At 46.7% G+C, this 26,911-nt stretch overlaps 1 protein-coding gene and 1 long non-coding RNA gene across 6 annotated transcripts in view; one reads left to right on the plus strand and one right to left on the minus strand.

Moving 5' to 3' along the window:
* Positions 1 to 26,911, minus strand: part of LOC122946145 — a 59,253-nt gene that overhangs the window by 20,499 nt on the left and 11,843 nt on the right. For all 3 annotated transcript variants that reach the window (XM_044305544.1, XM_044305546.1, XM_044305545.1), the window contains exons 2-5: positions 22,392 to 22,444; positions 20,196 to 20,414; positions 19,861 to 19,938; positions 17,726 to 17,998 (exon numbers count right to left, since the gene is read on the minus strand). In XM_044305544.1, the coding sequence (XP_044161479.1) occupies positions 17,726 to 17,998; positions 19,861 to 19,938; positions 20,196 to 20,414; positions 22,392 to 22,437 (616 nt within the window). In that variant the 5' untranslated portion in view covers positions 22,438 to 22,444. The remainder of the gene's footprint in view (positions 1 to 17,725; positions 17,999 to 19,860; positions 19,939 to 20,195; positions 20,415 to 22,391; positions 22,445 to 26,911) is intronic.
* On the plus strand, positions 10,755 to 16,443 carry LOC122946153. Of its 3 annotated transcripts, XR_006391214.1 has the most exons (3): positions 10,755 to 12,268; positions 14,573 to 15,568; positions 15,721 to 15,791. It is a non-coding gene; the product is annotated as an uncharacterized LOC122946153 (long non-coding RNA). The 3 variants fall into 3 exon arrangements; XR_006391213.1 differs by having other exon boundaries at positions 14,573 to 16,443; XR_006391215.1 differs by having other exon boundaries at positions 15,230 to 16,443.

Raw genomic sequence — 26,911 nt, forward strand, 5'->3', positions numbered from 1 at the left:
AAGTCTAGTGTGGGTTCTTCATATAGGAGGTCTGGTCTTGGTCTGTATATATTGGGTTTAGTCTGGAGTCTGTATTAGTTTTGGGGTCTAATCTGTATATAGGCAGTGTGGTCTGAGGTCTGTGTATAGGAAGTCCGAAATCTGTATACATGGTTTTTGTCTGGAGTCTGTATTACTTTGGGTCTTCTGGTCTGTGTTTCTGTATATATAGGGTGCCTGGTCTGGGGTTTATTGGTTAGGACATCTGGGCAAGGGTCTATGTTTGTTTGGGAGTTCTGGTTTGGGATTTGTATACGTTAGGGGGTCTGGTTTGTACATAGGGGATCTTTAATAGTTTGTGGGTTTTGTCTGGGTCTATACATAGGGGGTCTGCTTTGATTCTGTGTATATGGTGGTCTAGTCTGGGTCTGTATATAGGGATTCTGAGGTCTGTGTTAGTTTATGGGTCTATGTCTGTATAAAGGGGTCTGTATTAATTTTGGAGTCAGGTCTGGGGTCTGTAGTGGTTCAGAGGTTTGCTCTGAGTTTGTATATAGGGGCTCTGGTTTGGAGTCAGTAATAGTCTGCGGGTTTTAATGAGGGTCAGTAAATAAAGGGTTTGCTTTGATTCTGTAGATATGAGGGTCTGGTCTGGGGTCTGTATTAGTTTGGGGGTCTGGGTCTATGTAAAGGGAGTCTTTAATAATTTTGGGTTCCGGTCTGGGTCTTGTCTGGGCTTGGTTTATATGGAGCCTGGTCTGGGGTCTGTATTAGTTTGGGGGTCTGGGTCTGTGTAAAGAGAGTCTGTAATAATTTTGGGTCTGGTCTGGGGTTGGTGTTGGTTTATATGGAGCCTGGTCTGGGGTCTGTATTAGTTTGGGGGTCTGCGTAAAGAGAGTCTATAATAATTTTGGGTTCCGATCTGGGTCTGGTCTGGGGTTGGTGTTGGTTTATATGGAGCCTGGTCTGGGGTCTGTGTAAAGAGAGTCTGTAATAATTTTGGGTTCCGGTCGGATCTGGGCTTGGTTTATATGGAGCCTGGTCTGAGGTCTGTATTAGTTTGGGGGTCTGGGTCTGTGTAAAGTGAGTCTGTAATAATTTTTGGTCTGGTCTGGGGTTGGTGTTAGTTTATATAGAGCCTGGTCTGGGGTCTGTATTAGTTTGGGGGTCTGTGTAAAGGGAGTCTGTAATAATTTTGGGTTCCGATCTGGGTCTGGTCTGGGGTTGGTGTTGGTTTATATGGAGCCTGGTCTGGGGTCTGTGTAAAGAGAGTCTGTAATAATTTTGGGTTCCGGTCGGGTCTGGGCTTGGTTTATATGGAGCCTGGTCTGAGGTCTGTATTAATTTGGGGGTCTGTGTAAAAAGAGTCTGTAATAATTTTGGGTTCCGATCTGGGTCTGGTCTGGGGTTGGTGTTTGTTTATATGGAGCCTGGTCTGAGGTCTGTATTAGTTTGGGGGTCTGGGTCTGTGTAAAAAGAGTCTGTAATAATTTTGGGTTCCGATCTGGGTCTGGTCTGGGGTTGGTGTTGGTTTATATGGTGCCTGGTCTGGGGTCTGTATTAGTTTGGGGGTCTGAGTAAAGGGAGTCTGTAAAAGTTTTGGGTTCTGGTATAGGTTTGGGGTTGGTTTATATGGAGCCTGGTGTGGGGTCTGTATATTAGTTTAAATATTTGGTCTGAATCTGCATGTAGGGGTCTGGTGTGGGATCTCTAGTAGTCTGGGGGCCTGGTCTGGGCCTAGTATTAGTTTAGGACATCTGGTCATCATTGCGTTGATGGGGGTCGTATATACAATTTGTGATTCAAATGCGCTAGGTTTGAGGGAGTGTCCTATGTAAATGAGCATGAGCAGTGCCGCCCCCCCGCCCCCCCCCCCCCCCATTTAGTACAGTCCACTCCCCAGTCCTCACTACACTACTAGACCCGTCCAGCAGCCGCATGGGAGACTAGCGCATGCACAGTGCCGTGTGGATGGTTCGTCACCAGACTCTCTCAGTAGTGCAGCCTCAGGCTTCAGACCTGTACTTTCCAGTGATCAGAACATCATACATACAAGATGTACTGGTGAAATACACCCTCCCCCTGTCATCCCTGCACCGCACTATATATAGTGTAACCGTATAGCAGCCTTTACAGTATTAGACAACCCCCACCGCAGACTGCTGTGTCACTGCTTTATCTCACAGACGCAGGACTAATAATGGGTCATCGTCTGGTTTCAGAACAGCAGAATCATGAGAAAGAATAGACTATATGGCGGTATACGGGTTTCTTAATGCTTACCCTACACAGGGTCTCACAGGGACTTTCACCCAGCTTTCCACAGGCCCTGATTGGCATATTAATCTATATCATTGTGCAGAGCCACCACCTCTGACTTTTTTACCATTCTGTCTGCGAATGCGTCAGTCCTTACTGCATTTCTGGAATTCTGTTCATGAACTGGGCAGGACTGTAGGGCGAGGTGAACCGTAGCAATGAATGGAATGATGGAAAAGGTTTCTATTGAGGTTTGTCTTCTCCAGTGGGAAATGACTACAATTTTTTTGGCATCCGCAAAACTAAACATTTTACTTTGCGGTCGTCGACTCAAGTCTTCGTGATCTGTTTATAACTGAGTCCTCGATGATATCATTCAGGGGGCGGTGAGGGGCGATAGATTAGTCCCTTAAAGTTGTACACTCTAAAGATGGAGTCTCATGTCTAAATTTAAGAATATAAGGGAACCCTCCCTATCAGCTGATGAAGCATGTTCATATATACTTCATTTCTCTTCTGCGCCCCCTGCAGGAAAGACAGGGTATAACAATCTGTCCATGTTCTAACGATAGCAGGAGTTAGGACTTACTTGCAGTGTTGGACTGGGGTACCTAGGGCCCACCACTAAAAATGTATTTTGGGGGCCCACCGTACAGATACATTCAAATATATTAAATAATCTAACAAGTTTGTTATATGAACATAGGCTGGTTGAGGTGCTGTACATTGAATATATGTATGTAGTGCAGTAAGTCTACTGTGTTATGTGCCACTTGTGCAGGGGGTGGTAGACTAGGGGCCGACCTTGTTCAGGGGCCCACCGGGGGATTCCCCTGTGGGCCAGTCCGAGCCTGCTTACTTGTAAGCCCATGTAATCACATATAGTATTGGTCATTTGGGCCATTAAGGGCAGGGGTGCATCAGGATCAATTGTAACCCTGGACCTACACATTCTAAGAAAAGTGGACAATCCCTTTAAGAGACATGCATGCTGGGAGTTGTAGTATGCAAAAGCTGGAGGGTCACAGGATAAACCCCTGCCATTGAACAACATAGGGCAACACAGTCTGTGACTGCCAATAGCAAGACCTGTCTACACAAGTCACCCAGAAGAACCACAAGTCCCAGCATGCACCCACAGATCGTCGCACCCTGATCTACTGCGCACAGCTGCGTTCTCTCCAGCGGACTGGAATAATATTTGTGATAGGTCCTTCCCCTCGTGTTCTGTACTGCAGCCACATATCATCCACCGCTGGAACAAGACATGGCCGCTCCAGCCAACGAGCTCTTGTAAAACCGTCCTGCTTACAGTGTTACTTATGCAAATGAGCCAGGGGTTTAGAGTGAAGCTCCGGGAGTTTTCGGAGGGATAAAGATCTTGAAGATCACAGGGTCTTCCTCTGACAGTCGCCTCCTTATATAGCGATCCGAAGCCATATATAAAAGACTTAGTACCAGACAGCAGGAATCCACAAGGACAGATGGATCTGCATCTACGACCCCTAACAAATCTAGATGGTCTGAGAATATGAAATATATATGCTCCAGAGCTGCATTCACAATTCTGCAAGCTTCAGAGCTGCCATCACCTTCCTGTTTAGTGTCTGCACAGAACTTTTTCTAGGAAGTGTCTTGTTTATACCAGGCACTGTACAGTTATCTGATGTAGGAAAAACGAACTGCCCCCCTACGTTATAGGAGCTCAGAAAACCTGCATTCAGGGGAGTCTGTCAACAAGTTTGTTGAACATATACATTAATAATCAGCAGGATTGTGAATGCAGCTCTGAAGTATAATGCAGGATGTAACTCAGGATCAGTACAGGATAAGTAATGTATGTACACAGTGACTGCACCAGCAGAATAGTGAGTGCAGCTCTGGAGTATAATACAGGATAAGTAATGTATGTACACAGTGACTCCACCAGCAGAATAGTGAGTGCAGCTCTGGAGTATAATACAGGGTGTAACTCAAGATCAGTACAGGATAAGTAATGTATGTACACAGTGACTGCACCAGCAGAATAGTGAGTGCAGCTCTGGAGTATAACACAGGCTGTAACTCAGGATCAGTACAGGATAAGTAATGTGTATACACAGTGACTCCACCAGCAGAATAGTGAGTGCAGCTCTGGAGTATAATACAGGATGTAACCCAGGATCAGTACAGGATAAGTAATGTATGTACACAGTGACTGCACCAGCAGAATAGTGAGTGCAGCTCCGGAGTATAATACAGGATGTAACTCAGGATCAGTACAGGATAAGTAATGTATGTACACAGTGACTGCACCAGCAGAATAGTGAGTGCAGCTCTGGAGTATAATACAGGATGTAACTGAGGATCAGTTCAGGATAAGTAATGTATGTACACAGTGAGTCCACCAGCAGAATAGTGAGTGCAGCTCTGGAGTATAATACAGGATGTAACTCAGGATCAGTACAGGATAAGTAATGTATGTACACAGTGACTGCACCAGCAGAATAGTGAGTGCAGCTCTGGAGTATAATACAGGATGTAACTCAGGATCAGTACAGGATAAGTAATGTGTATACACAGTGACTCCACCAGCAGAATAGTGAGTGCAGCTCTGGAGTATAATACAGGATGTAACTCAGGATCAGTACAGGATAAGTAATGTGTATACACAGTGACTCCACCAGCAGAATAGTGAGTGCAGCTCTGGAGTATAATACAGGATGTAACTCAGGATCAGTACAGGATAAGTAATGTGTATACACAGGGACTCCACCAGCAGAATAGTGAGTGCAGCTCTGGAGTATAATACAGGATGTAACTCAGGATCAGTACAGGATAAATAATGTAATGTATGTACACAGTGACTGCACCAGCAGAATAGGGAGTGCAGCTCTGGAGTATAATACAGGATGTAACTCAGGATCAGTACAGGATAAATAATGTAATGTATGTACACAGTGACTGCACCAGCAGAATAGTGAGTGCAGCTCTGGAGTATAATACAGGATGTAACTCAGGATCATTACAGGATACGTAATGTATGTACACAGTGACTGCACCAGCAGAATAGTGAGTGCAGCTCTGGAGTATAATACAGGATGCAACTCAGGATCAGAACAGGATAAGTAATGTATGTACACAGTGACTGCACCAGCAGAATAGTGAGTGCAGCTCTGGAGTATAATACAGGATGTAACTCAGAATCAGTACAGGATAAGTAATGTAATGTATATACAAATTTACTGTACTTCTTAATTCGATATTAACAGTGTTGTAAAGTAACAATAATTTTGTGCAAACAGAAAAAGAGGGGGGAAAAAACTTTATTTTCTATAAAATAATTTCAGGTTTTGGATAGGGATAGTGCAGTGTCTTCCCTGTGTAATTTTTAGTCACATGTTTGGCCATTGCTTATCAGTGTAGTAAATCAGCAGATAATTGTACAGGCCAGAAACAATGGACAGCGTGATCATGTGACTATGTCACATGACTACCTTGTTGCGACGGCACAGGATGACATGCCCTGACATCCGTATTGTTTGCATCAGATACTGGGTACAGAATCGAGGATATTCTGTATCAATTGTGGTTAACAAAAATTATGAAGAAATGGAGATGATGGTTACTTCATGACATTGTTGCAACAATGTTGCAAAATCTACCCAATAGGAGGGGGCTGGGCTGCTGTTGCATCAGGCAGGCCTCGACAGGAGGTGTCCACTGCCCATAACTCTGCCTGGAGTTTTGGGTAAACTAAAAAAACACATTATTTCCCCAAAATATATAATCATTTTTAACTTGCCATAAAAGGGGTCCATCACCCCATCAAAGACATGAAATATTCACTACTTGGCGCAGTCTGGTCAGTGTAGGTCCACACATGGAGCGATACTCCTTTCCCCTAGGAACTAAGATGGGGAGCCCATGTTTTTGGGGTTCCCACCGTTGCTGTACCATAGAACTCAGTGGTGTGAGTATGGGGAGTTCCTAATGATAATGGTCACTACTTAGAGCCTCTTTGGAGGAAGCAATTCATACACAACATGATGATGAGACTGACTCAGTGGTGACCCTCAGAGCTTACAGTCTAATTCTTTGCCTTCCCCCCCTTTAAGGCTGGAGTCACACATGCAGTTTTTGAGTCAGACACAGGAGTAGTTGCAAAAGGAAGGAAAAGTATGAAGGAAAGGCTGATTCGACTCCTCTTGTTTGCATCAAAAAAATTGCACATGTGATTCCGGCCCAAGGCGACGACCGTGGCCGATCGTTTGCTCGTACTCACCCCGGGGTCTGCGGCGCGAGACGCAGCCTCCCATCTCCTCCTAGTCCTCGCAGCCTCTACCCTGGGACGGCCTCCTGCAGCCGCTGCTTCCACACAAGGGCTGAGTCACATTACTTGGCTGTGGGCTCCTGCAGACTGAGAGCTGGGCTTGTTTGGAATAGATAAAAGATTGAGCTGTGGATGCTCGGGCTTCTCTTCCCCCGGCAGCAGGAGGAGGGGAAGGAACTCTGAAACTAGACCCCTGACAGCTGCACCAACAGCCCCTCCTGCAGGACACAACATCTGGAAGGGGAGACCATTTGTGTGCCAGGGACAGAACTTGGCATGAAATTCACCCATGCAAACCTCCCACCCTACCTATGTGCTGTTACAAACCCGAATCCTTGGAACCTGTAAAGTTATAGGATCACTACCCCTATCATCCTCAGCTTACAAAAGTGCAGCTGCGTTATAAGAGGAGTGGCTGATACCGGTCACACCTACAGGTGGAAATATCTAAGCGTCGAGGACAGGTGGCATAAAGTAGTGATCATGGGGGTCCGGGCCCATGTTATTATCTGTAGACACAGTGTCAGGTCTTCTATACCAGGCATGCTCAACCTGCGGCCCTCCAGCTGCTGTAAAACTACAACTCCCACAATGCCCTGCTGTAGGCTGATATCTGTAGGCTGTTTGGGCATGCTGGGAGTTGTAGTTTTGCAACAGGTTGGGCATGCCTGTTCTATAAGTTCTAAGATCCCCGAACCTATAGAGTAATTGCTATATTGGCAATCTCCACGTATGGTAATTATTAAACAGCTGCATGCTTCCATGGTCCTCTGCTCATAGAAGGGGCCTGACAGCCGAGGGGCCCTCTACACCTCCATACCACCCCTAGTACGCAATGGGGCTCATCAGTAAATAACTTTCCACTTCATGGGCTGCTTTAAGCATTCACCTGTTGATTGCCAGGCAGATAGCATCTCATTAGCCATGGAAATACCGCTAGGCCTAGCTCAGGACCCCATGGCGGTCCCCGAGTTCATATCAATCAAACCAATAAAATCCCCAAAGCATTGGAGGCCATACTAAGAAATATTATATAATGTCCCAGTGTAAAGAAAGGTATGAGCCCTGCACCCATACGAGCCCCGCACCCATACAAGCCCTGCACCTATAGGAGTCCCGCACCAATACTAGCCCTGCACCCATACAAGCCCCGCACCAATACTAGCCCTGCACCCATTCGAGCCCCACACCAATACAAGCCCTGCACCCATACGAGCCCCGCACCAATACTAGCCCCGCACCCATACTAGCCCCGCACCCATACGAGCCCCGCACCAATACTAGCCCTGCACCCATACGAGCCCCACACCAATACTAGCCCTGCACCCATTCGAGCCCCGCACCAATACTAGCCCTGCACCCATACAAGCCCTGCACCTATAGGAGTCCCGCACCCATACAAGCCCTGCACCCATACGAGCCCCGCACCAATACTAGCCCTGCACCCATAGGAGTCCCGCACCCATACAAGCCCCGCACCCATACTAGCCCTGCACCCATAGGAGTCCCGCACCCATACGAGCCCTGCACCCATACGAGCCCCGCACCCATACGAGCCCCGCACCCATACGAGCTCCGCACCCATACGAGCCCCGCACCCATACGAGCCCCGCACCCATACGAGCCCCGCACCCATACGAGCCCCGCACCCATACTATCCCCGCACCCATACGAGCCCCGCACCCATACAAGCCCCGCACCCATACAAGCCCCGCACCCTACCATTATATATAACCTATTCTAATGAAGGCGAGGATACAACATCTACATACCTGGCTGACACCAAAGACCTGTTATGACAGGCGCAGCTCCATGTGGCCGCCAGTAATCTAATCTCAGTGAAGTTTCACAAAGTGAAAGAAAAACTAGTCAAACAAGGAGAGCGGTAAACACTGGGGAAGATTGATTGATTGAATAATAAGATCAGTCATCACGTGGTGTCTGTTTTATATGCATATAAGGACATATAAGGACAGTAGAACAAAAAACTTCCTGTTTGTCTTCTTGCTGCCTAAATCCTGCAAATTGTATAGAAATTTACATTTGCCAATTGCAGTACCACTTGTCACCACTATAAAAGGCAAAACCTTTCCATAGGGGCCAATGCAATAGCGCCCCCCACCCACCCCATGCTGTGTCATGCAGCCTCTGGGCACTAATTTTGTAACCCCGGCCAATTAGTTCAAGTGTGTCTATTTAACCCTTGCTAGATTATAGTCCAGAGAGGCTCAGTACAGCTCTACTTAAAATACCTAAGAACAGCCCCTCCCCCCTCTATCCCCATCAGGGGCTTCCATGGTAAAGTTTGCATTAGCTTTTACATATTATCACCACAGCAAAATCAAAATTCAACCCCTCTTCCCCTCTTTCTGCTACCCATACCCTCTTCCTTGTGCACCCCAATACTTGCCTTATAGATAACCCCTATCTGTGCAATCCCTTCCGACGCCCCCCCTAGAGAACGCCCCCGTATTGTGTTCCGCCTCGCCCTCTGCTCCCATTCTAGTCAATGAAGAAATCCTCCATAAAGGATCTCATGTCGCTCTTCTCTTTGCGGTATTGTCTGCAGTAAACCAGGCCTGGTGCGTGTGCGGAGTCCATGAATGGGGTCTGCGGCGGGGGCTTCTGGGTATTCTTTGTGGTGCGGTGTGGGAATCCATGGAGACTCCATGCATTTTAATTCAGTCTGATTATTCGCCCCCCACCCCATGAATCTGGTTTGTGTGTTATGTTCTCTCATCCATCCAAAAGAGGCAACAGTTATATCTATAGCCCTGTAGGGGGCGGTATCAAAGGTCAGCAACAAGACATACATTATATTAGTGACTGCGCAGGGCTCAGGGTAACATTCGCCAGTATCTGTGGACAGTGAGAAGATCCATATAAGTATATCCCTTTAAGAGCTCAAATTAAAGGGGTTGTCCACAACCCCGTCTTAAGCCTCATTTACACGTCAGTGTTTCACGGACAGCACACGTCCCCATTCATTTTAATGTGTGTATTCAGACATCAGTGTTTTTAGCATGGATGCATGCTCTATTTTGTCCGTGTTCACGGATCCATCACGCCCATTATAGGCTATGGGTCCGTGAAAAACACTGATGCCATCCGTGCTCCACGGATCATTAGGGAGAGATGTTTTGAAAATTATTTTTCAGCTGCACAGTGTCCGTGAAACACGGATGGCACACGGACAGCAAAAAACGGACCCACGGATTCTACACAAACACATCACTGACCACCTTTTCACTGGGTTCAGCACGGACGTGTGAATGAGGCTTTACATGTGGCAATCAGTTGAACACCTCAAGTGATTGAGTCGGATTGCTGGAGAGAAGCTGTGGAGAGCCACATCTTTCTCCTGCAGTGGCCTCTGCAGGACAAATGTGGTATTACATACTCTCCATTCAGATGAACGTATTCCGTGGTCCTCCACCGCTGGAAGTATTTCAATAAAGAGGGGCTTGAGCAGGAGACCCTCCCCTATGATATCCATTGGACCTGTCACCTCCCATGTCTGTTTTAGCAACTACTTGCATTTCCCATGTAATAGAAACTCCATGTTTTGCTATTGCTTTATTATTCCTACTAGAAGTGGGGGGGGGGGGGGGACAAACTTCAAACACAGGCAAAACTTTCCAAGATCAGTTTATGAAATGTCACCTAGGCTCGTTAAATAAGGCACTGTTACATAATTTTTACGAAATAAATTTGCAAATTTTCGCCCCTCCAAACATGAATTAACAGAAACTATCTGGAGCTCGGCGAGAAAATTCATCCAAGCTGAGAAATGGTGCTGTGACTGTGAAACGAGCGCTCGCACCCCGGATATATTTAGTGTCAGGCAGTGAGATGAGAAAGCATTACATAAAAGGCAGTGCACACGGTAACATATCAGAAGTCAGTGCACACGGCAACATATCAGAAGGCAGTGCACACGGTAACATATCAGAAGTCAGTGCACATGGTAACATATCAGAAGGCAGTGCACACGGTAACATATCAGAAGGCAGTGCACACGGTAACATATCAGAAGGCAGTGCACACGGTAACATATCAGAAGGCAGTGCACACGGTAACATATCAGAAGGCAGTGCACACGGTAACATATCAGAAGGCAGTGCACACGGTAACATATCAGAAGGCAGTGCACACGGTAGCATATCAGAAGGCAGTGCACACAGTAGCATATCAGAAGGCAGTGCACACGGCAACATATCAGAAGGCAGTGCACACGGTAACATATCAGAAGTCAGTGCACATGGTAACATATCAGAAGGCAGTGCACACGGTAACATATCAGAAGGCAGTGCACACGGTAACATATCAGAAGGCAGTGCACACGGTAACATATCAGAAGGCAGTGCACACGGTAACATATCAGAAGGCAGTGCACACAGTAGCATATCAGAAGGCAGTGCACACGGTAACATATCAGAAGGCAGTGCACACGGTAACATATCAGGTCAGTGCACACGGTAACATATCAGAGGTCAGTGCACACGGTAGCATATCAGAAGGCAGTGCACACGGTAACATATCAGAAGGCAGTGCACACGGTAGCATATCAGGTCAGTGCACACGGTAGCATATCAGGTCAGTGCACACGGTAGCATATCAGAAGTCAGTGCACACAGTAGCATATCAGAAGTCAGTGCACACGGTAGCATATCAGAAGGCAGTGCACACGGTAGCATATCAGAAGGCAGTGCACACAGTAACATAGCAGAGGTCAGTGCACACGGTAGCATATCAGAGGTCAGTGCACACGGTAGCATATCAGAAGGCAGTGCACACGGTAACATATCAGAAGGCAGTGCACACGGTAGCATATCAGAAGGCAGTGCACACGGTAGCATATCAGAAGGCAGTGCACACAGTAACATAGCAGAGGTCAGTGCACACAGTAACATAGCAGAGGTCAGTGCACACGGTAGCATATCAGAAGGCAGTGCACACGGTAGCATATCAGGTCAGTGCACACGGTAGCATATCAGAAGGCAGTGCACACGGTAGCATATCAGGTCAGTGCACACGGTAGCATATCAGAAGGCAGTGCACACGGTAACATATCAGAAGGCAGTGCACACGGCAACATATCAGAAGGCAGTGCACACGGTAACATATCAGAAGGCAGTGCACACGGTAACATATCAGAAGTCAGTGCACACGGTAACATATCAGAGGTCAGTGCACACGGTAGCATATCAGAAGGCAGTGCACACGGTAACATATCAGAAGGCAGTGCACACGGTAGCATATCAGGTCAGTGCACACGGTAGCATATCAGGTCAGTGCACACGGTAGCATATCAGAAGTCAGTGCACACAGTAGCATATCAGAAGTCAGTGCACACGGTAGCATATCAGAAGGCAGTGCACACGGTAGCATATCAGAAGGCAGTGCACACAGTAACATAGCAGAGGTCAGTGCACACGGTAGCATATCAGAGGTCAGTGCACACGGTAGCATATCAGAAGGCAGTGCACACGGTAACATATCAGAAGGCAGTGCACACGGTAGCATATCAGGTCAGTGCACACGGTAGCATATCAGAAGGCAGTGCACACGGTAACATAGCAGAGGTCAGTGCACACGGTAGCATATCAGAAGGCAGTGCACACGGTAGCATATCAGAAGTCAGTGCACACAGTAACATAGCAGAGGTCAGTGCACACAGTAACATAGCAGAGGTCAGTGCACACGGTAACATATCAGGTCAGTGCACACGGTAACATATCAGAAGGCAGTGTACAGACATCTACTAGGGCCATTATTTACTGGCACAGATGGGGAGAGCACTATTGGGGTATTATTTAGTGGCACACATGGGGGGGAGGAGCACTATGGGGGCCTCTACTAGGGGGCTTATTTACTGGCACACATCGGAGAGAGGAGCACTTTGGGGGCATCTACTGGGAGCCCTATATATTAGAATTATACTGTCACTATGGGGAGGGGGAGCCGTATAAGGGCATCTACTGGAGGCTCTATATATTGGCATTATATACTGTCACACACGGGGGGCACTATGGAGAAGTGGGGGAGAGGAGCACTATGGGGCATCTGCTGGGGGGCATTATATAGGGGCATTTTATACTGTCACAAACTATATGTGCAATATGGGGGTGGGGATGAGTACTCTAGTGGCATTTAATACTGGCATACATTATAGGGGCACTGTGGGGAAGGGGGGAGAGGGGCATTATCGGGGCATCTACTTGGGGCATTCTATAGGGGCATTTTATACTGGCACATTATGTCAGGCACCTTGGGACAGGGGAAGGAGCACTATGGGGGCATTACTGGGGGCACTATATAGGAGTATTTTATACTGGTCCAAATTATGGGGCACTATGGGGAACTTGGCTAAACTGGGGGCACTAAGAGGTTCTTTTTGGGCACACAGTAGGGGGCATTGCCACACATTATGAGGGCACTATAGGGACACTGGCTCTACTGAGGGCACTAAGAGGAGGTATTTTTTACTGCCACACAACAGGGTATTTTTTTGTATCATTATTTTCGGGGGACATTATGTTTACACTCTTGCACACGAATGTATTTTATTTCCGTTTCTGTTCCGTTTTTGCGGTTTCCGTTTGCAGTCCGTATATGGAACCATTCCTTTCAACGGCTCCGTAAAAAAATGGAAGGTACTCCGTGTGCATTCCGTTTCCATATTTCCTTTCTGCTAAAAGATAGAACTTGTCCTATTATTGACCGCAGTACGGACAAGGATAGGACTGTTCTATGAAGGGCCAGCTGTTCCGTTCCGCAAAAAACGGAATGCACACGGATGTCATCCGTATTTTTTGCGGATCTGGTTTTTGCGGACTGCAAAATACATATGGTCGTGTGCAAGAGGCCTTAGTGTGGGGGACACTGTTTCCTGGGCACAGTTATTTTTTAGAGCAGCGTGTGCCAATAATTATTGAAGGGGCACTATCTGGTAGTAGTATTTTCAGGGGGTTTATCCTTTTCTGTAGTGTAGTATTGGGCAGCACAGCGGGCACAATATCAGATGTGGCAGGATGGCATGTTCAGAAGGTTGGAGGATATTGCAAAAGTAGGAAACTAAGATGTCTGTCAAGAGAGAAGAGATGGCTGAAAGAAATCATCATGGTGGTCTGGGCTGAAAGGAGAAGATGAGGAAAGAGAAGGTCTGCATCTAAGGAGAAGTCACTGTAAGTACAAGGTATGTGGCGCTACTTTCACATCAGCGTTAGTGATTCTGGCAGGCTGTTCCAGCAGAGAATTTTCTGGACCCGGCACTGCTGGATGCAGACAGAATGCCCGCCGGCCTCATTAACTATAATGGGGTACGGCAGAGATCCGGTCACAATCTGGCAAAAATGCAGAGAATCAGCGGGACACAAACCGCTGCATGCTGTGGTTGGTGTCCAGACTGATCGTAGTGCCGCAGGTGTGAAAGTAGCCTTAGGCCTCATGCACACGACAGTATTTTTTTGCGGTCCGCAAAAAGGGGTTCCGTTGTTCCGTGATCCGTGTCCGTTTTTATTTCCGTGTGTCTTCCTTTATTTTTGGAGGATCTCCAAACATGAAGGAAAGTAAAAAAAAAAATCTAAGTTTAGTTTGCCATGCAAATGATAGGAAAAAAACGGACGCTGATGACAATCTTGTGTGCATCCGTGTTTTGTCACGGACCCATTGACTTGAATTGGTCTGCGAACAGTTGTCCGTGAAAAAAATAGGACAGGTCTTATTTTTTTTACGGACTAGAAACACGGATCATGGACGCGGATGACAAACGCAGAGTTTTGAAAGTCAATGGGTCCGCAGAAAATCACGGAAAACGGAACAACGGACACGGGACACAACAACGGTCGTGTGCATGAGGCCTTACCCTGTATGTTTTGTATTGCTGTATGTAATGTTAGGAAGAAATAGGTTAAGTTATGAATTTGGCATGGGGGGTGGGGGGCCCAGGCACATTCTTTGCACAGGGGCCCTCTGCTGTCTGCGTCCGCTGCTGAGTCAGTGCACACGGTAACATATCAGAAGGCAGTGCACACGGTAACATATCAGAAGGCAGTGCACACGGTAGCATATCAGAAGTCAGTGCACACGGTAGCATATCAGGTCAGTGTACACGGTAGCATATCAGAAGTCAGTGCACACGGTAACATATCAGAAGTCAGTGCACACGGTAGCATATCAGAAGTCAGTGCACACGGTAGCATATCAGGTCAGTGCACACGGTAGCATATCAGGTCAGTGTACACGGTAGCATATCAGAAGTCAGTGCACACGGTAACATATCAGAAGGCAGTGCACACGGTAACATATCAGAAGGCAGTGCACACGGTAGCATATCAGAAGTCAGTGCACACGGTAGCATATCAGGTCAGTGTACACGGTAACATATCAGAAGTCAGTGCACACGGTAACATATCAGAAGGCAGTGCACACGGTAACATATCAGAAGGCAGTGCACACGGTAGCATATCAGGTCAGTGCACACGGTAGCATATCAGGTCAGTGTACACGGTAGCATATCAGAAGTCAGTGCACACGGTAACATATCAGAAGTCAGTGCACACGGTAGCATATCAGAAGTCAGTGCACACGGTAGCATATCAGGTCAGTGTACACGGTAGCATATCAGGTCAGTGTACACGGTAGCATATCAGGTCAGTGCACACGGTAGCATATCAGAAGGCAGTGCACACGGTAGCATATCAGGTCAGTGCACACGGTAGCATATCAGGTCAGTGCACACGGTAGCATATCAGGTCAGTGCACACGGTAGCATATCAGAAGTCAGTGCACACGGTAACATATCAGAAGTCAGTGCACACGGTAGCATATCAGAAGGCAGTGCACACGGTAGCATATCAGAAGGCAGTGCACACGGTAGCATATCAGGTCAGTGTACACGGTAGCATATCAGAAGTCAGTGCACACGGTAACATATCAGAAGTCAGTGCACACGGTAGCATATCAGGTCAGTGTACACGGTAGCATATCAGGTCAGTGCACACGGTAGCATATCAGGTCAGTGCACACGGTAACATATCAGAAGTCAGTGCACACGGTAGCATATCAGGTCAGTGTACACGGTAGCATATCAGGTCAGTGCACACGGTAGCATATCAGGTCAGTGCACACGGTAGCATATCAGGTCAGTGCACACGGTAGCATATCAGAAGCAGTGATGGCCAGTTTGCATTGTTCGCCTGCGAACACATGGGGGCTGCCATCTTAACTCACAAGTCCGGCGATGCACAGGTAAGCCCTTACTTGTGCCGCGAGCCGGTCTGAAAACAAATGCGGTCACCGGGAGCAAGCAGTTCCAAGAACAGCCCGATGAAGGCCCCCGGCGGCTGTTTTCCGAACTGCTTGCTCCCGCTGACCACATTTGTTTCAGACCGGCTCGCAGCACAGGCACAGGTAAGGGCTTACCTGTGCATCGCCGGACTCGTGAGTTAAGATGGCAGCCCGCATGCGAACATGGCGAACTGGCCATCACTGATCAGAAGTCAGTGCACACGGTAACATATCCCAGGTCCGATGTGTTTTTATGTGTTGCAGGCACCAGATGGGATCGCCCTGTGCAGACTGTGCTCTCTATATAAAGCACAATTCTAGGAGTCAGAATGTCGGCACTTTTGGGCACTTTTAGGCCACCTTCACACGTTGCGGAATATGTACAGTTTATCCGTGTAGAAAAAACACAGGATAGTACGGCACCAGTGAAGGGATGCGATTACACAGATCTCACGTACACTTTGCAGATTTTTTTCCTGAGCGGAAATTGACCTGCATTGTGGATTTGAAAATCTGCAGCATGTCAATTATGTTTCCGGTTTTAGCGGCAATTTCACCCTTTTCAATGGAAGAGTGAGATCGGCGACAAAACCGCATCATATCTGCACCAAAAAACGCTCTTAGACATTGCAGATTTTGGTGCGGATATGCTGCAGAAACGCACATAAATCCGAACGGAAATTCGCTTGGATCTTCTGTGTGTTCCCCTGCACCCATGTGCAGGTGGCCTTATAGTAGCCCTACGTGGCAGGGGTATTACTATACTACCCGTAAGTAGCGCAATTACATTAGTACTTTTATACTGATTCTCTATGATACTTTGTAGTGTTGCACTGTATTATATTAGTATTATATAACAGTACTTTATTGGCTCTGTGTGGCCCTGCTATATTGATATTCATGGTAGTATTATATTAGCACTATATGGAGCTGTTGTATTGGTATGCTATAACAGTACTCTATTGGCTCTGTTTAGTACTGCTATATTGCTGCTTATATGAGTATTATGTTAGCACTGTATGACACTGTTATATCAGTATTGTATAACAGTACTCTATTGGCTCTGTGTGGTACTGCTATATTCATGTTCATGATAGTATTTGATTAACACTATATGGCGCTATTATATCAGTATTGTATAGCAGTACTATATTAGCTCTGTGTAGCACTATTAGGGTCCATTCACACGTCCGCAATTCTGTTCCGCATTTTGCGGAAATGAATTGCGGACCCATTCATTTCTATGGGGCCGCACAATGTGCTGCCCGGATCCGGAATTGCGAATCCGCACTTCCGGGTCCGCAATTCCATTCCCGAAAAAAATAGAACATGTCCTATTCTTGTCCGCAATTGTGGACAAAATTAGGCGTTTTCTATTAAGTGCTGGCGATGTGCGGTCCGCAAAATGCAGAACGCACATTGCCGATGTCCGTGTTCTGCGGATACGTGGATCCGCAAAACACACACGGACGTGTGAATGGACCCTTATATTGATGTTTATGTTAGTATTATGTTAGCTCTATATGGCACTATTATATCACTATTACAATATAACAGTACCATATTGGCTCTGTGTGCTATATAGATGCTTATAATAGTAATATGTTAGCACTATATGGAATAATACATTTTGGAAAACTATAGCAAATTTTCAATGTAAGCCTGCCCCCTAGTGCCCATATAATACTGCCATCCCGTACAGCAGTACCAGCTACCATTCAGATAATGGTGCTGTATCCCCTGGCTGGTGTCCTACTATGTATCCTATTGGTGCTACTAATTAACCCAAGTGCCAAGTAACAGAGTGACTCCAAGGCTGGCAGACCGGGTAGACGGTCCGAAGGGCCACCCATTGGTCCAGAACACATACAACCTATTTCTCACCTTGGTCAGCACTGGATCTAGGTGCACTACCACTGTCTGTCTTGGCTACAGATGGTTCCTTGTTGGATGCTGGTTTCAACTGGGCATCAGACCCAGCACTGGCAGTAGGTGGTGCCGCTACGGAAGGCAGAACATTCCTCTCGAAGAAGCCTGGGTTGGTCATGTTTCCAGATGGATTATACTGGGCCACAACATAGTAGGCTTTTTTACTATCCGTAGCCACTCCAAAGCCGACCTCCTTCGACTCCTTCCAGACAACTTGAGTAAAGTGGCCTTAAAAATAGTAATTTTTGCTTAAGAAAAATGAATGGATAATATTATAATCTCCAATATTTCTAGCATGAGGCAGTTCTCCATATGGCCACTAGAGGTCAGGCTTGCCAAATGCAAGTCTATGGACAAGCAATGCAGGAATTTTTTGTGATAAATTGACCACTAGAGGCGCCGTTTGCAGAAATATTGATTTATTTTTTTCTATATTTTTTTTTACTACAGTACAGACCAAAAGTTTGGACACACCTTCTCATTCAAAGAGTTTTCTTTATTTTCGTGACTATGAAAATTGTAGATTCACACTGAAGGCATCAAAACTATGAATTAACACATGTGGAATTATATACATAACAAAAAAGTGTGAAACAACTGAAAATATGTCATATTCTAGGTTCTTCAAAGTAGCCACCTTTTGCTTTGATTACTGCTTTGCACACTCTTGGCATTCTCTTGATGAGCTTCAAGAGGTAGTCACCTGAAATGGTCTTCACTTCACAGGTGTGCCCTGTCAGGTTTAATAAGTGGGATTTCTTGCTTTATAAATGGGGTTGGGACCATCAGTTGCGTTGTGGAGAAGTCAGGTGGATACACAGCTGATAGTCCTACTGAATAGACTGTTAGAATTTGTATTATGGCAAGAAAAAAGCAGCTAAGTAAAGAAAAACGAGCGGCCATCATTACTTTAAGAAATGAAGGTCAGTCAGTCCGAAAAATTGGGAAAACTTTGAAAGTGTCCCCAAGTGCAGTCACAAAAACCATCAAGCGCTACAAAGAAACTGGCTCACATGCGGACCGCCCCAGGAAAGGAAGACCAAGAGTCACCTCTGCTGCGGAGGATAAGTCATCCGAGTCACCAGCCTCAGAAATCGCAGGTTAACAGCAGGCTCAGATTAGAGACCAGGTCAATGCCACACAGAGTTCTAGCCGCAGACACATCTCTAGAACAACTGCTAAGAGGAGACTCTGTGAATCAGGCCTTCATGGTAAAATATCTGCTAGGAAACCACTGCTAAGGACAGGCAACAAGCAGAAGAGACTTGTTTGGGCTAAAGAACACAAGGAATGGACATTAGACCAGTGGAAATCTGTGCTTTGGTCTGATGAGTCCAAATTTGAGATCTTTGGTTCCAACCACCGTGTCTTTGTGTGACGCAGAAAAGGTGAACGGATGGACCCTACATGCCTGGTTCCCACCGTGAAGCATGGAGGAGGAGGTGTGATGGTGTGGGGGGCTTTGCTGGTGACACTGTTGGGGATTTATTCAAGATTGAAGGCATACTGAACCAGCATGGCTACCACAGCATCTTGCAGCGGCATGCTATTCCATCCGGTTTGCGTTTAGTTGGACCATCATTTATTTTTCAACAGGACAATGACCCCAAACACACCTCCAGGCTGTGTGAGGGCTATTTGACCATGAAGGAGAGTGATGGGGTGCTGCGCCAGATGACCTGGCCTCCACAGTCACCGAACCTGAACCCAATCGAGAAGGTTTGGGGTGAGCTGGACCGCAGAGTGAAGGCAAAAGGGCCAACAAGTGCTGAGCATCTCTGGGAACTCCTTCAAGACTGTTGGAAGACCATTTCAGGTGACTACCTCTTGAAGCTCATCAAGAGAATGCCAAGAGTGTGCAAAGCAGTAATCAAAGCAAAAGGTGGCTACTTTGAAGAACCTAGAATATGACATATTTTCAGTTGTTTCACACTTTTTTGTTATGTATATAATTCCACATGTGTTAATTCATAGTTTTGATGCCTTCAGTGTGAATCTACAATTCTCATAGTCATGAAAATAAAGAAAACTCTTTGAATGAGAAGGTGTGTCCAAACTTTTGGTCTGTACTGTATCTTTGGGTTTCTCACCTGTGCTGACGGAAAAGCCGGGTTTACTGAAGTCATAGTTCTTAATCTCGCTGTACCAGCTGTCCACCGGAGCGTTGCCTGCATAATAAATAGACGGATCCATTGTGATTCGAGTATAAAATATAATGTAACTCAAGATCAGTATAAATTATTCCCCTTCTCACACAGCGGTGGATTTGCTGCAATGTATTAATGTAACTAAATGTGTCCTGCAGAGGATTGCCTGCAGCTGCAATACCAGGCACAGCCTATGGACAAGAGTGGCGCTGTTTATGGAGGAAGGTAGCCTCAAGCTTCTCTTTCTTCAGGCTTGTGGATTTTGTCTGACGTCATACCTGCTAGGACTTTAGGGCTGGAGCTGCTCTTGTAGTCTATGTTTTCTCCGTATTCGGTGTCGCTGTGTCGCACGGTCCGGATGGACAGCAGGTGGTCGGCCCATTTCTGCGATGATTCGCAGAGGTCTGTGTTCAGCTGAAGAGGAGGGGATCCGTGCAGGGCCCGATACTTATTATGAGCATCCAGGAAATCCTGCTCAAACTGCTTGGCATCAATACCTGATGGACAGCAAGGACCATGTTATTGCACACATAGTATATATAGATACACAGCGCCCTCTACTGGTCACTGATCACAGCACAGTTCTTCAAGGGTCCTTTAAAGGACTTTGGTTTTTGAAGCCATAGTTATCCAGTCCCTATAATGGTAGCCCCCCAAAGTGCCTGGGCCCCTCATACAGGTTATACTTACCCCGCATCACTTCTGATGCCCGCATGGCCACCGCTGTATCCGATGACGGGGCGTCGGTGTCAGCGGATACAGCGGTGATGCTAGGAAGGCTTGTTCCCGTCGCGGCCTGCTATTGGCGGCCCGATGCCCACCCCATTGCTGGATGTTTTGATCCACGCGACGGGTAGACTCAGCGGCGGCCGTGCGGGCATCAGAGGCGATGCAGGTGCCGAGGAGCGGGTTAAATATAACCTGTTTGAGCGGCCAGGGCATTTTAGGGGTTGGCCAGCCCCTTTAAGAAAAAAAAATATTCACTAAACTAGCATAAAATGCGCCAAATTGATTAAGAGGCGTACATGTATTAATACATTTGGGGGTGTCTTGAGAGGTCCGTGCGCCAGAAAAGGAAATTTACAAAAGGTAAGACCTAGCGCCACCCATGTCTCGCCCAAACAGCAGGAAAAAAAATCACAACACTTTTGCACTAATGGCGCCAATGTGTGACTTTTTGATGCCACTTTTCTGGTGTAGAGCAGTTGATAATTACCACCACTCCCCATGAGCTTTCCTTAAGGCCTCTTTTTTTTCTGTTTATGTTCTGTTTTTTGCGTTCCGTATACGGACCGTATCATTCATTTCAATGGGTCCGCAAAAAAAAACGGAAGGTACTCCGTATGCATTCCGTTTCAGTATTTCCATTTTTCTGTTCCTTTCAAAGATAAAACATGTCCTATTATTGTCCGCATAACGGACAAGCATAGTACTGTTCTATCAGCGGCCAGCTGTTCCGTTCCACAAAAAACGGAATGCACACAGACGTCATCCGTATTTATTGCGGATCCGTTTTTTGCGGACCGCAAAATACTGAAAAAGGCAAACGGTCGCGTGCAAGAGGCCTAAAGGGGTTGTCTGGCCGTGGACCTGACAAACCCAGTCGTCCTGAGCATAAAAAAGTTGACTCGTCTGCTGCTCCCTGCGGAACCAGAATGCAGAGTCCCGTGACTGCTGCAGCCAATCACAGGCCTCAGCTCCGAGGACGGACAACCCCTTTAACCTGGTGCAAAGATTCAGTTTGCTTCACTGGCCACGTAACTAAATACCCTGTGACTTGCTAGTGCCCCCCTTACAACCATGGCATATTCCCGCAGCGCCCCCTCAAGCTATGCCCATAAAGTCGTGGCCATGGGAGTACAGAATGTCGCCGCAGACAGCCCATTTATTTAAATGAGAACGGTGTAATACACCATCCATCCTGCAGGGGTGCTGCAGGGAGACTGAACTCTTACTGTCGGCCTTCACAGGTTACAGCTGATCCCAGCTTTGATCCCTGGTGGGAAAAAAAAGACATTGAGGGTCCTTTCCGAACATTTTTACACCAATTTTTGGCATAAAAATTTCACATGTCCCCAATTTGTGACTTTTTGAAAGGGTGTTTTTTTTGCACTGCGTTTGACACATAGGAGCATCGAGGGTGTGGCGGGGGCAGGGACTTCAGCTTTAACAAATTTACAACATTTACGCCAGGCGGAAAACGACTACTGTCAGGGGCTAGTCTACTTTTTTTCCGCAATTCCGCCTCGTCAGCAATTTGGCGCATCAACCACCGGCAAAGCCAGCGCAAAAGGGGAGAAAAAGACCGGCGTAAAACTCCATTCTTAGTGAATGACCCCCATTGTTTAAAAGCGGACGACCCCTTTAAGAGTTTTCTATTCTCATGTGGAAAACCTGCAACTAGGTGTCACAATTCCCAGTGCAGATGCTGGGAGTTGTAGTTCTACAGGAATGTGGCAATGGCTCTTGATCACCTTGTTCTTGGAGTTTCAGGCCGGCAAACTTCTTGCTGAACGCCATGTCTAATCTGCAAGAAAAAGGGACATTTCACTCCAAGAATCCACCAAATTTCCCCTCAATGTCTACACAGAGGGGGCGACATGAAATAAATGGCAAATAAATGGCGGTTGCTATGTAGGTTAATCTGTCACGCAGGATCTGTGGAGAGCCGGGTGACAACCACCTTAGGATTGACTAGGGTGAGTTGTCAGACGGAATTTGTTGCCCATTTAGGAGACCAGGGGGCGACGCGACGGTGCTGGTCGTAAACAGGGCGATGCCCCAGATTACAAATACTAGTGAAGGGAGCAGTTGCCCATAGCAACCAATCAGCTTCTAGCTTTCATTTCTCACAGGCCTTGTGGGAAATGAGAGCTGGAAGCTGATTGGTTGCTATGGGTAACTGCACTGGTCCTGATAAACCTGCCTCATGTTGATATCTACAGCAGTCCCTCAGCTTCCGCTCTGTAGACCACGAGGCCACGTCCTCCATGGGTCTCACTTCTGCCTCTTGTAACCACAGAGTGAGTCACGGCCGAGCCGGGGAAAGGTGAAATATTTCCTCTGCAAACTTATAAGGTTGACTAAGACAGCAAGAAAACCCAGTGCGCCTCATAATACTGCAGTATAATCTCCGGGACAGTGTGTAGATGGTGCATCTAAGCCCATGTGCGATACATTATGCTAAACCTGCATATCTAAGCTGGCCATGTGTCATACACTCTACTGAGGCTGCGTATCTAAGCCTAACATGTGTGATACTGTTTGCTGAGCTTCCGTATCTAATTGCTGAGTCTGCATATCAAAGCCTAACGTGTGCTACTGTCTGCAGGACTAGTGTATCTAATTTCTGAGCCTGCGTATCTAATCCTATCATGTGTGATACTGTCTGCTGAACTGGTGTATCTAAGATTATCATGCGCAATACTGTTTCCTGAGCCTGCGTATCTAATGGATGAGCCTGCGTATCTAAACCAGTCACGTGTCACACACTCTGATGAGACTGAGTATCTAAGCCTATCATGTAATACTGTCTGCTGAAGTAGTGTTTCTAAGCGTATCATGTGTGATACACTCTGCTGAGCCTGCGTATCTAATTGCTGAGCCTGCATATCTAAGGCTACTTTCACACTTGCGCTTGATCGGATCCGTTCTGAACGGATCCGATCATATTAATGCAGACGGAGGCTCCGTTCAGTACGGATCCGTCTGCATTAATAACATAGAAAAAATTCTAAGTGTGAAAGCAGCCTGAGCGGATCCGTTCAGACTTTCAATGTAAAGTCAATGGGGGACGGATCCGCTTGAAGATTGAGCCATATGGTGACATCTTCAAGCGGATCCGTTCCCATTGACTTACATTGTAAGTCTGAACGGATCCGCTCGTCTCCGCACGGCCAGGCGGACAGCTGAACGCTGCAAGCAGCGTTCAGCTGTCCGCCTGGCCGTGCGGAGGCGAGCGGAGGCTGAACACCGCCAGACTGATGCAGTCTGAGCGGATCCGCTCCATTCAGACTGCATCAGGGCTGGACGGAGGCGTTCTGCTCCGCTCGTGAGCTCCTTCAAACGGAGCTCACGAACGGACCCATGAACGATAGTGTGAAAGTAGCCTAAGCCTATCATGTGTGATGCTATCTGCTGAATCTGCATAACTAAGCCTATCATGTATGATCATATCTGCTATGTTGGTGTACCCAATCCAGTCATGTGTGATACAGTCTGCCAAGTCTCTGTATCTAAGCCTATCATTGGCAATACTATGCTAAGCATCTATATCTAAGCCTATCATGTGTAATACTGTCTGGTAAGTTGTTGTATCTAATCCTATGATGTGTGATACTGCCTGCTGAGCTGTGTATCTAATCCTGTCCTGTGTGATACTGTCTGCTGAGCTTATGTATCTAAGTTCATCATATGTGATACTGTCTGCTGAGCTGTGTATCTAAGACTATCCTGTGTGATACTGTCTACTGAGCTGTGTATCTAAGACTATCCTGTGTGATACTGTCTACTGAGCTGTGTATCTAAGACTATCCTGTGTGATACTCTCTGCTGAGCTGTGTATCTAATCCTATCCTGTGTGATACTGTCTGCTGAGCTGTGTATCTAATCCTATCATGTGTGATACTGTCTGCTGAGCTGTGTATCTAATCCTATCCTGTGTGATACTCTCTGCTGAGCTGTGTATCTAATCCTATCCTGTGAGATACTGACTGCTGAGCTGTGTATCTAATCCTATCCTGTGTGATACTGTCTGCTGAGCTGTGTATCTAAGACTATCCTGTGTGATACTGTCTGCTGAGCTGTGTATCTAAGTTCATCATATGTGATACTGTCTGCTGAGCTGTGTATCTAAGACTATCCTCTGTGATACTGTCTGCTGAGCTGTGTATCTAAGACTATCCTGTGTGATACTGTCTGCTGAGCTGTGTATCTAATCCTATCCTGTGTGATACTGTCTGCTGAGCTGTGTATCTAAGACTATCCTGTGTGATACTGTCTGCTGAGCTGTGTATCTAATCCTATCCTGTGTGATACTGTCTGCTGAGCTGTGTATCTAAGACTATCCTGTGTGATACTGTCTGCTGAGCTGTGTATCTAAGTTCATCATATGTGATACTGTCTGCTGAGCTGTGTATCTAAGACTATCCTCTGTGATACTGTCTGCTGAGCTGTGTATCTAAGACTATCCTGTGTGATACTGTCTGCTGAGCTGTGTATCTAATCCTATCCTGTGAGATACTGACTGCTGAGCTGTGTATCTAATCCTATCCTGTGTGATACTGTCTGCTGAGCTGTGTATCTAAGACTATCCTGTGTGATACTGTCTGCTGAGCTGTGTATCTAATCCTATCCTGTGAGATACTGTCTACTGAGCTGTGTATCTAAGACTATCCTGTGTGATACTGACTGCTGAGTTGTGTATCTAATCCTATCCTGTGTGATACTGTCTGCTGAGCTGTGTATCTAATCCTATCCTGTGAGATACTGACTGCTGAGCTGTGTATCTAAGACTATCCTGTGTGATACTGTCTGCTGAGCCGGTGTATCTAATCCTATCCTGTGTGATACTGTCTGCTGAGCTGTGTATCTAATCCTATCCTGTGTTATACTGTCTGCAGAGCTGTGTATCTAATCCTATCCTGTGTGATACTGTCTGCTGAGCCGGTGTATCTAATCCTATCCTGTGTGATACTGTCTGCTGAGCTGTGTATCTAATCCTATCCTGTGTGATACTGTCTGCTGAGCTGTGTATCTAATCCTATCCTGTGTGATACTGTCTGCTGAGCTGTGTATCTAATCCTATCCTGTGTGATACTGACTGCTGAGCTGTGTATCTAATCCTATCCTGTGTGATACTGTCTGCTGAGCTGTGTATCTAATCCTATCCTGTGTGATACTGTCTGCTGAGCTGTGTATCTAATCCTATCCTGTGTTATACTGTCTGCTGAGCTGTGTATCTAATCCTATCCTGTGTGATACTGCCTGCTGAGCTGTGTATCTAATCCTCTCCTGTGTGATACTGTCTGCTGAGCCGGTGTATCTAATACTATCCTGTGTGATACTGTCTGCTGAGCTGTGTATCTAATCCTCTCCTGTGTGATACTGACTGCTGAGCTGTGTATCTAATCCTATCCTGTGAGATACTGACTGCTGAGCTGTGTATCTAAGACTATCCTGTGTGATACTGTCTGCTGAGCCGGTGTATCTAATCCTATCCTGTGTGATACTGTCTGCTGAGCTGTGTATCTAATCCTATCCTGTGTTATACTGTCTGCTGAGCCGGTGTATCTAATCCTATCCTGTGTGATACTGTCTGCTGAGCTGGTGTACCTCAGCCTAACATGGGTGAAACTGTTTGCCGAGCTATGTATCTAATTCGTTTGTGTATGATACTGTCTGCTAAACCGGTGTATCTAAGCCCATCATGTGTGATACTGTGCTGAGCCTCTGTATCTAAGCCTATAATGTGTGATACTGCCTGCTGCTGTATCTAAGCCTCCTTATTGCACACAACCGTAAGCCAATGCGTTAAAGTTGCCTGACGGTGCCGTGTTCTTCTTTCACACAGTGTAGATGTGCCCTCGTGGCGTTTGGCGGTGTGGGCGCGGTGAGTGGCGGTGTGTCAGCTGAACACCAGGTAAACAGCAGCTCCTGCATACCGCCTAATCATGTCAATAATACTAGTGTGCACACATGTAATTCTTCCTGGTAAACAGGGTGATGCTGGCACCCTGTGCCTGCCGCTGTCAGCTGACGCCTGCTATTACTGCAGGAAAAGCAGGACCGCCACTATACCCCGCACTTAAAGGGGTTATCCAGGTTCATATCGCCTGAGAATCTGCCGATCACCTCTGATCTGTGGGGAACACTAGTGGCAAGTATTCCATTTCCCTGCAGCACCACCACAGGTGAAATGAGGAATTACACAATTCCTATTTAAATTGAAGGGCAGGACGGGTCCTCCATTTGCTGCTGGTAACCTCTCTCACTA

Source organism: Bufo gargarizans, chromosome 9, assembly GCF_014858855.1.
Source record: "Bufo gargarizans isolate SCDJY-AF-19 chromosome 9, ASM1485885v1, whole genome shotgun sequence".
NCBI lineage: Eukaryota > Metazoa > Chordata > Amphibia > Anura > Bufonidae > Bufo > Bufo gargarizans.